The sequence below is a fragment of the Monopterus albus genome, unplaced genomic scaffold (genome assembly GCF_001952655.1).
Source record: "Monopterus albus unplaced genomic scaffold, M_albus_1.0 scaffold16.1, whole genome shotgun sequence".
NCBI classification, from domain to species: Eukaryota; Metazoa; Chordata; class Actinopteri; order Synbranchiformes; family Synbranchidae; genus Monopterus; species Monopterus albus.
This window is the reverse complement of record NW_018127896.1, coordinates 816694-833166: the sequence shown is the minus strand read 5'-3', so window position 1 is coordinate 833166 and position 16473 is coordinate 816694. Positions and strand designations below refer to the sequence as shown.

The window sequence follows — 16473 nt, the reverse complement described above, 5'->3', positions numbered from 1 at the left end:
AAAGAGTGAAAGATAGACCCATGGAGTCACTGTGTTGCATTATCCTGGAGAGCTGTGGATGAAATTAAGCTGAGATATGACCCCTGGCGGTACAGGCACAGGCCCAGGTGTTTGGTTTGAGCCCGTGTGAAGGATTTGGATTTGAGATTTATCCCCTTTTGTGTGCTGATAAACATTTGCACGCTGGTTAGCTCACTCTCTCTCTCAGTGTGGATGGATGAACAGATGTGGCGGCAGCAGATGTGTAATGTTTGTCACTATATTACAGAGGCATCGAGCAGCTGACTGTGAGAGTGACAGATAGATGATGCGTCTCCCTTCGTCGCTCTTCCTCTCCTTTTCAGTCCTTTCACTTTCTCTCCTCTGCTTTTTATTTTCCTTCTCTTTTCTCACATCTGCCCTCAACCCTAAAGTCTTTTTTTTTTTCTGTTCATCTTTTCCTCCCTCCATTTCCGGTTTTCTCTTTTCCTTTTCTACACTTCTGTCCTCATCTTCTTTCTGACCCTTCTTTTGTGTTCCCCTCAGCTCGTCTCTGCTTTTACCACATCTCCCTGCCTTGTTTCCTTGTATTCTTTCCTCTCTTCCATCTATCCTCCCCTCTCTTCTCTCTCTTCTGTCTTTACCATCCTGTTCTTTTCATTCTGCTTTATCTTCTCTCTCGTTGTTTCCTCTTCCTCTTTAGGGCTGTGTTATTGGCAAGAATCTGGCGATATGACATACGATACAATACGTGGTTACTATTCTATGTTTTGCAATACTGTAAACAAGGCGATATATTGTTTTTTTTTATCTAATTTGAGAAAAACTATCATCAAATAAGCAACACATTTTCATATGCGTAAAATCTCCTGTAAAAAGGTATTTTTTTATGCGCCAAGAAAAATGATGTGCAATTGTCACAGTCCCTGTAACATCCAACAACATGGCACGTGAGCTGTTGATTAAAGATCGACACTGTGTTTTTTGAGAATCTATACAGTATCCCAGAGCGTAATATCATGATAGATATTTCCTATGCCCCATTCCTTTTTCTTTTTCTTTCTTCCTTTTCTCCTTATTTTCCTCCAACCTTGTTCTTACCTTATATCTTCTCTCTCCTTTGCTCCACTTCCATCTTTCTTTTTCCTCTTTCCATTCTTTCTTCCTTTCGTTTCCTTTCGTTAATCTTCTGGTCCTCTTGTTTTCCATCCTCATCCCTTTTATTCTTCTATCTCTTCTCCGCCTCCTTTCTTTCTTTCTGCTTTCTTCTCTCCCCTCTCTATTCTGTTTTCTAGTCATTTCCTGTTCTCGTTAACCCTCAGACTCCATCAGGACCGACTCTAGTTACCATTTTATTATCAGGCACTTTCCCTGGGTGCCACATGTTTTCAGACGCTCCCTAATGTCCTTCAACTGGCTCTCTATTATTCAGCCAGAGAGGCTTAAGTGAAATATTATGAATAATCCACCGTATTGAAATCTTTTATCAGCTGTGTCACTTTCATTATTCAATAAGCGATTAGTAACAGTCTTCCCAATTTAGCCATTAAGCACTGAGCGTGCTCGGCTGCTGCCCCCCCGCCTGTCACACCGGGCAGGCGGGTGAAGTATCTTCATGTCAGAGCGAGTCCTGGTGTAATACATGAGGGGGAACCGCCCTCAGCGGCCGAGCTCCCCCAGGTAGGACCACACCGACACACAGCTGCTGTAGTGGCTTGTTGTACCTACATGGCTTCTGTCCAGGAGTTTGGTCCACTCAGCTTAAAAGTCTCACATTTTGTACAGATGTTCGTGTCCCTGGAAGATGTTTTGGTGACCTGCTGACCTCTAGTGCCACCTTCAGGACAAAAGTTTACAATTGTTCACAAGAAATCAGGTCTCAGTCTTTACATCCAGACTTTAGACTCTGCCTTGTCTCTGGTTTCACCTGGACTTGTCCAGGTCTTGTGGACATTTTGTGCCTGACTGTTCTCAGTCCGTGGGTGCTTTGACTCATTTCAGTTGCATTTTAGTCTCAACCAAGTCAAGTTTTTAATCCTTGGGGGGTTCTTGCTGCCTTCCTTGTGCAGCACAGCTGACTGTTGGGACTGTGTCATCCTGCTTGCTACTTGGAGTTAACATTTGTAGACATTTGATATTTCTGTGAGCAGATTAGCAACAGCCTTTACAGCTGCCTCGATCGCATCTACACTTGTCAACAACTTGGAGGTGCAGGTAGTGATTTTATTAGAGTCATTATCTCAGTTTCTGGTCAATAGTAAGGGCTCTTTTTCAATGTTTTGACATTTAAAAAACAAAATGAACAAGCGCCTAATTAGAAAGGTAATTGTAAGATAAGTCAACAATGAACAATATTTATGAGTTTCGCCCATTTTGGAGTGGACTTCAGCTCCTCCCCTCTGTAGTAACACATGGACACACCTATGTCAGGTTAACCCAGATGATCACAGCTTCAATGTCAGCCCCAGCTCTTGTTACCTGGCAGGGCTCCAGCAGCCTCCCCCCAGTCTGCAGCTTTGAAAGCTGACCTGCAGACCCCCCTCCCCCACCCCACACAGGTAACCACAGGATCTCTGGTGCACATTAGGATTGCTTTGATTGTTCGACCAGCAAACGCCACACAACAGGTGGAGCTGTGTGTGTGACTGCCCTCTCAGATCACTCACACACAGGGTGTGTCGTCTGAAGAGCTTCACATACTCTGTAATTTGACTGTGACCTTCAGACGTCAGCGTGCATGTTGATCGGCCCTCAGCTGGACGGAGCACCTGCAGCGTGTCACCTGTGACTGGGTCTTTGTGAGCGTGAATTCTTTTAAAGTCGGGGTTAATTAGGAAGACAGGCTCGCCATCATGGGTCAGTTTGGGTCAGCGGGGGTCAAGCAGGTGGGAAACAGAGGGCCACTGTGGACGAGCGTCTGGGTGGTCTGACAGAGACCCGACAGCCAGGAGATGTTTGAGTAGGGAATGTGTGGAATTTGTTTTACTTAAGTTTCAGTTTTTATTTCGGGTTGTGTGAACCCATCCACAAAGGGATAAATGATACCGAGGTGCTGGACTGTCAGTAGTGAAATAAATTCAAACTGTGTACATTTGAAATTTAAGATGCATAGTTACTACCAAAACAAAAGTTTTAACTGGAGTGGAAGTACACTACATTCTGGTTAAAAGAAGGAAAGAAAGAAAAATTCCTTTAAAATCAGTTTTTCCTCAGATTTTTTTCATATAACTTCAGTCAGATCAGTTTATTTTTGTTGGGTTCCAGTTTCCAAACATTTAAAAACCAAAAAAAAGTCTAAAATGTTGGGATGATGAAAGTTTTACAGTTGCTTTTCTTCCCTGCTCCTCTCTCAAAATACAATGTCAGGTTTATCAGTGCACTCGTTTCTAAATGCCTCCAACAGTCCAGGTTCTTATGGAAGGTTTGTGCGGTTTCCCGGTGTCTCATGAACAAAGCTGAGGATTTGAAGGTAGAGTCAGGATTTATTTAAGACATTACTCTGATGCTCCGCAGCCTCAGTGTCTTTCCTCCAACCTCTGACCCTTTTCATGTGACTCAGATTCATGTTTAGATTGATCATGTACTTGAGATCAGTTCCTGCAGCGTAAGTGTGTTCGCTTATTGCTCGCCTCGCCTCCAGTGGAAGAACAGGAGGCGAGAGTTAACATTTAAAGTGCTGCCCTCTCCTCTCACCCAGCCACAGCTGTATTTCATCCTCTGCAAATGTTGCTTTGGTGGCAAATGCTCACAGTAGCCCCGGGGGAGTAAATATTACAGAGAGTTTGCTGTTTAAGATGGAGCAGCATTCAAAGCATTAAAGGCAGCAGCGGTCAGAGGTCGCAGCTCAAACACCTGGGAATGAGTCAGAGCTGCAGCAGAGTCTTTAAATCAGGATGAAAAACATCCATGATTATTATGTTTCCTTTACCATGTATCAGTCGTCTCTGCTGGTTTTAAACATGGGCTCTGGTCTTGGTGTGCAGTTATACATTAACCATGCCATTGATCTGTGCTTTGTGTAGTTACCAGAGAATAAACGTCGAACCCGGTTTGATGAGTTCTTACTGGCTTGTTTTGGTGCTAGAAAACTGAAGTGTGTTTTGCTGCTCTTCTGACCTCATTTGTCATGTTGCAAACTTGTGCTCATCCTCCCCACACTGCCTCTGAATCTTCCTCCAAGCTGCTGTGGTTGACACCTGTCTCTCTCTTCTCTTGTACACCTCATTCCTCTCATCTGTCCTTCCTTCTCCTCTGTTTTGTCTTTCTTCTTTCCATCTTTGTTCCCTCTCTTCTTTCTCTACCTGCCATTGCGGGATGCAGCCAAACGTAAAGTGTGGAGAATAAATCGTGTCATTAGTCTGCGCAGCATTTACACCAGCAGTCTGCACAACTCTGAAGGTAAAAGCCTGCTGTGGCGGGCCTGTCACATGCAGACCCCCTCCGACCACACCCCAACCCACTCTCTATCGCAGGGATGAAGCACCATGTCCTGGAGAAATGTGGTGGTGTGCAATGTCAAAGGGCTTCATGATACTGTACCTTGGTTAAAACTGGACCGTGTTTGATGTAAAAGATTTTAGTTTTGTTTCTCTAAACTCTGTGAACTGATGGATCATTTTACCTCTTCAGGCTTGGAAGTTTTGTTTTGTTTTGCTTTTTTAATTCAAACTCTCCCAGACAGTATTACAGTACTGCAGGTTTATTATATGACCATCAGCTTATATGATGACATAGTGGTTTAAAAGAGTTAAGGTTATATTATTTATTTTGGCAGAGGGATCTAAAAGTGCAGTACCTGTTGCCTTGGAGAAGAAGCACAGTTCAGAATGCTGAATTCAGGGGAAATGATCTAGAAATTGAAAGTAGCTTCTACCTGCCATTGGCAGCTAATGTGGCAGGATTTTAAGCTTCATGTTTGCTGCTGAGAGGCTCTTTTGGGGTCACAGGTACCTTGACTTTTTATAAAGCCCCAGATGTTTTCTAACACACTTGTTAATCTGCTGTGTCACAACATCGTCTATGAGAGAATGACGTCTTACTTCCTGAAGGAGGGGAGCCCAAAATACCTCCTTCAAGTTAATAACTGACTGGATTTTGATATTTAGATGGGACCTCGTGCACAGTGGAAAAAATGCATGTTTACCACCAGTTCAGATGAAACCCAGGTCACCTTGAAAGTTTGCCTATTTTTAACCTGTGTCTTTTGACTGTCAAACCACCACGTCTCCTCTGCCTGGTTGCTCTCAATATGTGTGGAGAAAATGTTCACTTTCATCAAGAGTTGCTCCCCCTACCCCGCCGCTTGAGTCACCTGACCTGTCCGTCACAGTGTCTTTCCCTCCTGGTATCCTTCTGCCCCACCCTCCGCGCCTCTGAGGATACAACAAAACAAACACATCCACCCTGCAGGGAAGATGTCTCCTCTAAGCACACGTCATACAGGTGGTGTCAGACATGACATCCAGTGTGTGCTGGATGTGATTGGTGCATCTTTGGTGTCTCTCTCTTTTTGTTTAACCTTCTTAAAATAAACAGTGAAAGCCAGACTTACCAGCATTTGGTGAACAGGTTAAATCATCTCCAATCACTCTTGAATCTGCTCCATCACGCCTCTTCATACTTGGTCCAAAACTAGACCTATATATTTCTTGCTCAGAGAGACTTCAGAACTATCGGCTGCAATATTTTCCAGGTTATTAATGTTGTAAAAGGGTGCGAATAATATGGGGAGTAATGACCTGTGTCGCAAAGCAATACTGTGTGCGGTGACATTTAAGGCTTTTAATTTGTGTTTCCCGAGGCCCCCTTTTGTCTCCCTCACACCTCCCCTCTCATTGCACCTACCGTCCTGCTTGTCACACACACACACACACACCTCGCCGGGCCGACTCGCCACCTCACACCCCAGATGATAGGCTTCTATGCATGTCCTGCCCCCCTCCCTCCTTGCGTCTTGTAAATGCTGTATATTTGGTTTGTTCTGTTTCTGCTGCTAAAGGTTGCCGGTGTCAGAGTTCACAAATTGCCTCTGCGCCACCTCTCTGTGTGAATGTCGCCCATAGTAGCCGAGAGCGGTGGCAGTAATTACCAATACAGTGCAGGTGACTCTGCGTCTGTGTGTTTGTACTCTCATGCATACGTTTAGTCCTGTGCACAGAGGAGATGCCGAGCAGGTTCAAGTGGTTGTAAGTGTGCAGAGAAATCAGTGAATCAAACTGTTTCTGCCCAAAATATCTTTTAGGATCGGGAAACCAAATGTGTCCAGTCATATCTTTACAACCTCGGAGGACTTTTTGAGTTGAAATTGAGTTGCTAAGGTCTCACTTTCTTAAAACAAGTGACAAAAGAAGGAATAATTGAGCCTATTTCCGGTGTTTGTAATCATTCTCTGTGGGCGACTTCTTTCACGTGATGGAGTCATTGGACCCATTTTTAATTTAAAAATTCTGATGAGTGCATTTTTAAAATATCATGCTGTTGCACAGACAGGGGCAGCTGAGTGTAGCTCAGACTCAGGTGAGGGTTTCAGGGCAACACTGGGCGGGGGGAGTGGTCCTTCAGTTGCACAGCCTAATGCCCCCTCATTTTATTCATTAGCTGCCGCAGTGCGCCGGGTCAGCGTGTAGCATTTAAATCCAGAAACAGCATTTAATTTACACCACAGAGAGGCAGGCCCTTTCTGGATTGTTGGTTTCCATAATTGTCAGGCAGCCAACCCCCCACCCTCGCCCTGAAAACAGAGAATCATGGGAATTTAATTATGATGGGATTCTTGCTCTTGACCCTGCAGGGCTCAACCAGAGCTTGATGGGTGGGCTGTCGTTCAGAGAGAAGCAGCACCCAGTGTAGACCCAGCAGCCTCCAAATACATGGGAAAATTATCTTTCCCTGTCTGCATTATGTATGGTTTCCCCTTCATTAGACACATTTTAATATACAGTGTTATATTAGCCTTCAGGCTGGAAGCCGGAAAACAAGGGACTTCAGATAACGCATAAACAAACACGTGTAAAAAAAGAAGAAAAAAAAACTGCAACCAGCAGCAGATGCGTCTTTTATACTTTGATCTGGAGACGGATTATTGGAGGTCAGTGTCACCACAGTGAGGCACACCGTGAACTTTAGACATGGTGGGCAAAAAAGAGCTGCAGATGTCGAAGTTGTGCCACATTGTGCTGCAGGATTCTTGAGCATTTGAAATTTCATACAATTGTTGTGTTTGGACCCACACACAACCTCCCCCCCACGGACAGATACAGATAGAATACTGGACTCCTGCCAACGTATACACATGCTCACACTTCATCTTAAAGATTGAGATTTGCACTGAGCTGCACTTTAGAATGTGACTATATTCTTCTGCTGCTAATATGCTGTTGACCTGATTTCATCTGTTCATATTTTTATATTGATGTGTACAATTTTTGTGTTATTTATGGTAAATAATGTGCCTTTTAAGCCGAGAGCTGCCAGAAGAACTTTCGTTGTGCTATACATAATGACAATAAAGATCTAAGATTGACTTGACTTGAAAAAAAGAACTTACAGCAAGCGTTGGGGTTCAAATTCAGGACAGACGCTCAACCAAAAACCCTGTGTTTTCCTCTTGGGCAAAATATTTTTGATATGAAAACCATTTTGTTAAGCTCAAAGCAGGATGGTGATGAAGTTTAGACCTGCTTGATAATCATAGATAAAGGATGTTCTCACCATTCAGCTGTGGTCTCAGGTGTAAAATTAGACCTTGATTCTACAAAGTGCAGATCTGTTTAGTTTGAGACCTGCAACTAATATATAATATAATAGCCTTACTGCAGACAGTAGGGTTTAGAGAGTAATCCTGCACTAATGACAGCAAATAAAACACCTCAGCTCTTGGTAATATTATTACAGATGTAGGTTTTACAGTTTGTCAGAGTTTTGATTAATTGTATTTGAAGTTATGTACTTCTCGTTTTTAAATATTACTTTTTGCAGTGTAAGAAAGGCGTTAAATGTCATATTTTTTATGTTCATGGATTAATTTTTTTAATTTTTTAGTATGTTTTCATTGTAGCAAATTGTTGAATGTTTATCATAGTTTTCACTTTACAAAGGTTTTAGTTGTATTTAGTTTTCACTTAGAGGTTAGAGGTCATCAGTGAATATAAACATCATAGTTTTTTAAGTTAACACGGCGTTCCCTTTGCCAGTTTAAAGTAAAACTCTGTATTAGCTTTGAATTGTTACCCAGCCCTAGTAAACAGTTGTTTTTATTAACATCAACTAATCAGCCCATCAGCAGCCTGCAGCCCCACAGACATGAAGATGATCCACTCGCTACATTCGGCAAAAGAAACTTTGGCCAACAGAGGTGTTTTCAGTCTCTTTATGCTGAAGTGAAAGGGTTTCTGAGCCAGTTGTTTGGCCTCAGGCTCCTCCATGTTTCCATCTTTTCCTCCCATCCTTCCTCTCCTTGGACACGGCCATTGATTATACAGAGCCAAGCCAGAGGGGAACTTCAGCTCCGGTGCTCTGAGATGCTCCCAATTAGCCAAATGACTGGAGCTGAGGAAGAGCAAATGGTCGTTCCCTGGCGGGCCGGCCGTGACCGTTCTCCGACTGATTAAACCTCTGATCTTTTCACTGCTTCACTCCTGGCACACGTCATGAAACCACAGCATCCAGAAACGCTCGCCCAGAGTGTCACGAGTGATTACCGACCTCCACACTGGGAAACCCCATGAGAAGTCTTCCCACGGCCATACGGATGTATACATGGAGAAATAATGGTGCCTTCTTAGACGTACATGCTCTTCATGTGCTTTTGCTGAGGGTCGTACCGACAGAAACTGAGGAATCCTGGGAATTATCAGCTACGCTGGAGGCCATCCTTTGATTAAGTGATTACCTCCCTCTGCGGCTAATTGTAAACAGAAGCTGTTTGTTGTGTGATCTGCTGTGGCAGTGATACCGGCTCGCAACCCTGCCCTCACTTCACCTCCACTTCCCATCCTTTTTGTTCTGTGGATGTTAACAGTTTCCAAATGTGCCCAGGTTGTGCACAAATGCACCAAAACCTCTTAGAACTAGCCCAATGTTCAAGTTTTACAAGGACAGTTTGCAAACGGTTCTTTTTCAAAATTGAGACTTTGCATTAAGCTAATCTGGACCCTCAGAGTTGCATGTTTGCCAAAATACCCTGGAAGCACAGAGTGTATTTATGATCTTAAAAGAAACGGGGTCTGGTATGAAAAACAAATCCAGCTGCTTTTGACTTTTGAATTTCCAGATTTCAGATCATTAAGATAGCTGGGACTTTTTGGAGGTAAAAGACAATTATTGTATTTTATACTTCAAGAAAACAATGTGGTAAAAAAAAATAAAAAGAAGCGTAAAAACATGCATTATGTTTCCAGAAATGGAAGTGTGATAGTGTTTTTGAGTGTACTTCCCCTTTAACATGTCAGAATCCAGATGCAGACACATGTTCTCACCACCTACAACTGGTTTTAAAAAGTCCAGGACCTTGACTCTCTTCTGCTGTTGTATACAAACACATGCACACAAGCTCACATACACTCAGCCTAATTGACTCCTGATCTTCCCATTAACCTCTGAGGGGGTTCTGGGTAATAGATCCACATGTCCCCCCTGCAGCAGGGCCTGATTGTAATGACTGACCTCTCCTGGCAGAGGAGAGGGCAGGATGGCTCGGGGAGTAATTTGGGTGACATCCTGGCTTCAGGGGTGGGGTCACGAGGGTCAGAGGTGGTTGGTCCAGGTGTCAGTGATATCGCCAAAAAGACTTCTGTCAAATCACACATGGACATATGTGCTTTCTTTTGTGAGAGGCTGACACAGAATAACAGGGACAGGCGATATGTGCAGAGGAGGGAGACATTAAGAGGGCATAAGAAAAGAAGAGGGTCTGATCTGAGAACATCTGATGTAGTTTGTGATCAGGTCTGACTCACTTCAGCTGGGATGTGAACATTGTTTTACTCTGGCTGAGAGTGTGAATTGAAGGTGGGGAGAGTTCCTCTACTAAATCTCAGTTTCCTGTTTGTTTTCTCTCCAACAGAACAAGAGGAGAACTTCGAGTTCACCATCGTGTCGTTGACGGGGCAGACATGGAATTTTGAAGCCACTTCCTACGAGGAGCGAGACGCCTGGGTCCAGGTCATCGAGAGCCAGATCCTGGCCAGCCTGCAGTCCTGTGAGAGCAGCAAGAACAAGGTGACTGTCTCAAAACCCTGGCAACACCTGCCATGTTTAAATCTGACTTGAACCATATTCAGAAGTAGTAGTACAGACAGAAGGAAAAACAGCAACATTAACTGTCTCACCTGCTGCTTACACACCCAGATTACAGACACACACACTTTCGCTTACATAATTACAAAATACCAATTACTGTAGCTCACATTCAGCCTCGGCATTGCCATTTTCCACCTGCACATGCAGCAAGCCTGATGTGTTTACGCCTTAGGCTCCCTTCATTTTGTTGTCCCACCCAAAACACGTCCTCCCCTCCTTCCCCCCATTTCGTTTATTTGTGGTGTCACTCCTTCATTCCCCAACATCAGTGGCTTTAGCCTGAAACAGCAGCGATGATGGTTAGGCTTACATCTGTTCAGTGTGTTCTGCTTCTCTGCATGTGTTTGTGTTTTTTGGAGATTAGGTAACAGCAAAACTAGTCAGCAAACAATTCTCAGCCCACATTTGTGTGGGAAAGAACAGAATACATTTGAAAGGAAATCTTGACCATACTGTAGCTGGTAATTTAGGTTTCTTCTCTCACTCAGCAGGTCGGGCCACCAGTTGATAAGCAGTTATTTGTTTAGTTAATGAAGTAAAGTACAGCCTGTAGTGGAGGAAAGTGCCAGAACACCTCAGTTTATTCTAAGATAAATTATATGATGTGTTTTTGTTCTTCCAGTCTCGTCTGACCAGCCAGACGGAGGCTATGGCTCTGCAGTCAGTCAGAAGTATCAGAGGAAATAGTCGCTGTGCTGACTGTGAAGCTCAGAGTGAGTACCAGCTACCATCAGTGAAATGCTGTAACAGTACAAACCTAATGATCTCTAACCTCACTTGCAGTTAGCCACTCTTTTAGCCAAAGACATCACTTGAAATGGAAACACATGATGTGATATCAGAGTGTGCTGTTGCAGTGTCTTCTTAGATAAAGACTCGCACTGCAGAACACTTCACTGTGAATTAAACCTCCACAAACATGCTTCAGAAACACTGGTAATGGCCTTGAACATGTCTCTTCATGTCCTCCAGACCCAGACTGGGCCAGTCTGAACCTCGGGGCCCTGATCTGCATCGAGTGCTCGGGCATCCACAGGAACCTGGGTACCCACCTGTCCAGGGTTCGCTCCTTGGACCTTGATGAGTGGCCACTGGAGCTCATCAAGGTCATGTCTGCAATCGGCAATGAGTTGGCTAACAGCGTGTGGGAGGCCAACGCTCAGGGACGCCTCAAACCTGGACCGGATGCTAGCAGGTAGGAAACGCACTCTGGACTTTACCTGGGAGCTGGAAAACATCAGGATGCAAAGGAGAGTGTAGGGTGAGGAACAATAGAGTGGATGGTGCCTTTCTAGGTCAGACGTCAGACAAAGAGGGAGCAGGTGGAGACAAAATAAGTTCAACAAGGAACAGAATAGAGCAAAGCAGGTCTAGAAAGATGGCATCGCTTAGTAATGACAGAGAGCAGCAGTAATAGCGATTCTTCAAAATAAAAGTCCTCTATCCAAAAGAAGCACATGAATCCTAGTTGTTGATACCAATGGCACTAATATATTTTTAACATGGATTTTAATTTGTTTTTTACCAAAGAAAACTCCTCTCATTGTCCCCCTGTGTACAGTAGATCTGTCTCAGTGTGGTGCTGCCTGCTGCAGATAGGGGGCAGTATTTCAGTACTAGACCCACAGCAGGGTTCATACAGGATGTGCTGGATATTGACAGAGATGCCTACAAACCCTGCTTCAGTGCGTGTTGTCTAGTAGACCACTGGGGACAGTAACAAATCAGTGAACTTTAGCGTGAGATTGATCAGTGTGTACCCCCATGTTTATGTGTGTGTGTGTGTGTGGAGCCAGCAGACATGATAACAAATTAGAGCTGACTGCCATCCGCATAAAGATCGACATCCCCATCCTCCCCCTCCCACTCACCCCCCAACACTCATTAGTCAACAGAAGCACCTTATAATTACTCCCCACATGAGCCCCAAAGCACACACACAATGATATACTCACAAATACATGCACAGCACTATAACATTATCACTACATGTAAATAAACATGCAGATACAACTATTTGTATTGCAGTCATAAAGCACTACTGGAAGGAGTACTTGTAAACATTCACTGCAGGACTGTTGGATTAGACTGACTCAGCTTTAGCTTGGTGTACCTAATAAACTGGCTACTGAAGGTGAAACAGTACCACATACAGTGTTGGTTGCAGTTGCACGCAGTACAAATACACACACATTGACTCGGTGAGCGCGCACACAGAGTAATCTGCGAGTATTGATGTGCCATTAGCCCTTCTCCATCAGAGCACTAATGCTTTTATTGTTGCTCATGTTGCTATTTATTTATGAATCTGAAGCATGTTTCCCCCTGAAGAGATTAGAGCAGGAGGTCAATATTATCTCAATTAACCTGCGACGCTCCGCTGCAGCTCTATCTCTCTCCACCCGCGCTGTCCTGTCGATAGCATTTATCAGTCCATTCCTTAAGTGGCTTGCTGTTTGTCGTTGCTCCTCCATAAATTCCTTCTTTCTCTCTCTCTGTTTCCCCCATCACTTCTCTGCCTCTGTGGTGTTTCGTTCTCCTTGTTGAGTTCTCAATCCATCTGTCCAGCTGGGATCCTCTTTATATGCTATTTTTTACCCTACAACCTTTACAGTTTCACTTTAATTCTTCATTAATATCTCTACACACAGTCTCATTTGTCAGAAGTGCTTTGTGGACTTTTACTTCCTGGGTTTTGCCTCGCAGGCTCCAGACAGGCTGAGGTGAAGACCTGCAGACACTACTAAGGGCTGAAAGTTTCTCTGCAAACTCTTCCACGTTATTTCAGTGAAAAATGAATTTTATTAACAGTTCATGTCCAACTGAACATTAATTAGTAAAGAAAAGAAACTGCTTTTTTTTTTTAAAGAGCCACATTATCTACCAATTTTAAGTGGCGATAGCGCTAATTTTGTTTACCGTAGAGATAGAAACTATTTAGAAATGCATAGATAGGAGGACTTTTGTCTGTGTGTGTGCTTGTGGGTTTCCTTCTCGCGTCCTCTTAAACACGTTTGCATTTTTACCTTTATTTAAAGGATAACGTTTTTTTTTAATTGCAGTATTTCCCCTAAAAGTGGTGGTGGTGACTCTGTAGCTGATTTTGCTATCACTACCTCTGGTGTAGAAATTTGTGGAAATGAGAAGTTACATTAAACTTGAGTCAGATAATTTTCCACACTTATCTCTGAGTCAGAAGGAAAGTAGATACAAGATATAGCCTTTTCAGGTAGCCATTACAGCTCACTGCGCAGGAATATACACCTGGAGTGAAGAGCACGATCAGAAGGAGGGAGGCCACAGGATCCAGACTATAGCAAGTGAGCTCATAATAATGGAGAGATCAGTGTGTGTGTGTGTGTGTTCAGAACAGCAAATGGAAAAACTCTCCTTTACCTCGTATAAACAGAATCCCGGAATCAAAGCTAGAATAACATTTTCAGTTGTCCTGTTTGACCCAGATCTTCTTTCTAGAAAGGTCTATTTAAAGAAACAATAAGAAAACAAGAATAAGTACATTAATGTTACACATATCAGTAATGATTTTTAAGGTGGCAGAAATGTGACCCAAAGTGAAAATCTGAGTTACATTCAAAAGCAAGTGACCCTAAAATCACAAGTAGCATCAGTACATTAGTGTCAGTGGTTTAACTTGCTATAATTAGACTCCACATGTGTATTTAGTGTTGCTTTTCTTTTTAAATCAAGCCCCTTTTCGCACTGGGAATCGCTAATGCTAATCGCTAACATGACACGAGTGACTGAAAGAGCAGAGACAGAGAAAAGAGCACGCTGACATTGAGATATGAGGAAAGGCCGGCGGAGGCATTGTCCAGGCAGCAGGAGCGATGGGAGGAGGAGGCAGAGACAGAAAGGGGGAGGGTGGGGGGAAGCTGATGGATGAAAAAAATGCCCTCCCCTCATGGTCTCTCAAGTGAGTAATAGAGGCCGAAATTTCATTTTGCAAGTGGCTGATTTAATGATCCAAAGGGTAATTAATGGCCTGATTATCTTAATGTTAAATATGGCCAGCAGCAATTACACTGACCTCCTGTCTGTCAAGGTCTGGCCCCCAACCCTCGCCTCCCAATTAGGTCCTGTTTGGAGGTTTGGGAGGTGGATGGAGAGAGAGATGCAAGGAGGGAGAAAGGAAAAGTGGGAACATTAAAGGATGCATGGAGGAAAGAGGAACTGGAAGAGGTGGAGAGAAGAAAGATGGGCTAGGAGCACATGAAATTAGATGGATGGCAAGAAGGAAAATAGAAGATGAAGGTGTGAAGAAAGTAAGAAAAGGTTGAGGAACACATGGAGGGACATAGTGATCAGAAAAAAGAAGGAAATGAAAAGGATGAATAGGAGATGAGAAGAGGAGGCAGACATTTGGACAGATAGATGCAAAGAAAGGAAAGACAGCGAGGAGGAAGGAGACAAGGGGAGGGAGGTGCATTAATATGGCCGTCAGTATTAAACACCTCCATTTTTCCTCTCCTCCTCCCCTCCCCTGCCGACGTGGCGGTTGGACCGCAGGGAGGAATAAAGCTCAGGGAGATCGCACTCCGCCTCCACAGTGCCACCCCGTCCAGTGAGATATGTGACAGGCCCGATCCCCGTCTTCTCCAACTGTTGTCATCATCGCTTTATCTTCACCCGTTCGCTCTCCTCCCTGTACATCTGCCCACAGCGACGGCCGGTCCAGGTCTTATTAACATCAGCAAGTCTGGCTGAAGATGAGGCGGAGATGAGGCGGGGGCACTGTTGCTGCTAATCGTTTTAGGGCTGGCGCTCATCGCTGCAAATACCCCATCTAGCCAGGCCTGTTCAGTCCGACAGTGCTTCATTATGAAGAGAGATACTTGTTGACATGCGCAGTGATGGGGATAGCAGCGACTAAGCTGTGAGGCTCAGACGGTAGTTACATTATGAACTCCATCTCTGCCAGTTCTGCTGCACCGGAGGGATTCTGTTAGAAGTAGTTGTTCTCTCTGGTACAAGCCACAAAAAGACTCAGCCGTCCCCTAAATGTTCCCATTAACCTTTGGCTGCCCGCGGCCGGCTGTCATCACCTCATCTGGCACGGTTTCCCGGTTCCGCTCCCCAGCTGATGCCCCCACTGATGCCCCTGCTGAAGGGGCTGCTAAGTTTGGGCATCCTGCCCACCATGGAGCACCCACAGGGGCTCACTGGCTCAGTCAAAGCTGCTGGAGCACCCTCGGTTCTTGGCGCCACAGCTCATTGTTTTAATTGTGTGTCGAGTTGTGCATCAACACCAGCACTCAGGACCTGCTCGGGCTCTGTGTGGTGCAGCGTTAGCGGGCCAGAGCAGACAGCAAGTGACAGCACTGCTAACCAGCCTCCTGGCCACTGGGCTGGGGAGGTGGTTGGCAGCCATGTGCCTCCATTCCCTGGGCCTCCCGTGTCCTCGTAGCCCCACTTCTCTCATGCCAACTACTGACCTTTGGCAGCCTGTCGTAAAGGGTCTGCATCTTTGCCTGTTTGTGTAGACACACTCCTGTCTGCATGTTGACAGTCTTTGTTCATAGAATGGACCAACAGCCATCAGTTCTTCTTATCCAAAGTTTAGCCAAAGACAGCTGACACACTTGTGATATAGAGAACCTGGAAAGAAGAAATGGAATAAAATGCAGGGAAACAGTACAGTGTTGCTGTCATAGAAGTTTTGTTTCCAACCAGTGATTATTTACAGCTGTACTTCTGTCAGACTCAAGTTCTCCTGAATCTTACCATATGTCTGTTGATGTCAATGCCCAAACAGATATTTAAGCAAAACTCAGAGCCTGAAACTGTTTAACATGTTCAGGATTAAGAATGAGAAGAGGAGCAATAGAAATATTACCTTGTAAGTCTAAACAAGCATGGAGAGGCGGGCAGAGCCGGATAGGTGTTTGTGACACGACTTAGAAAAACACCAGCTCTTACATTAACATATTTGTTCAGTCAACTTGACGAACGTTAACAACAACTTGTTGAGTTAGAGCAAAAGAACCCCTCCGTCTAAACAGAAGCATGAGACTGAGTAATGAGCCTGAACTAACAGACAGTTTAAACCCTGTAAAAAGAGGGTGGAGTCTGGCAGAGGAGGCGACCTAAGCAGGAGTCACTCTGGGGTCAGTGTGCAGCGTGAACAATAGGAGGAGGTAGAGATATGTAGGTACTTGGGGGCTGCAACTTAATTAG

General features: G+C 44.4%; 1 protein-coding gene across 1 annotated transcript in view; it reads left to right on the top strand.

Annotated features, from left to right (window-relative positions):
• agap1 (ArfGAP with GTPase domain, ankyrin repeat and PH domain 1) overlaps positions 1 to 16473 on the top strand; it is a 135458-nt gene that overhangs the window by 102905 nt on the left and 16080 nt on the right. Inside the window, 3 exon segments of the mRNA XM_020591918.1 lie at positions 10043 to 10197; positions 10901 to 10991; positions 11251 to 11473. Coding sequence (XP_020447574.1) covers positions 10043 to 10197; positions 10901 to 10991; positions 11251 to 11473 — 469 coding nt within the window.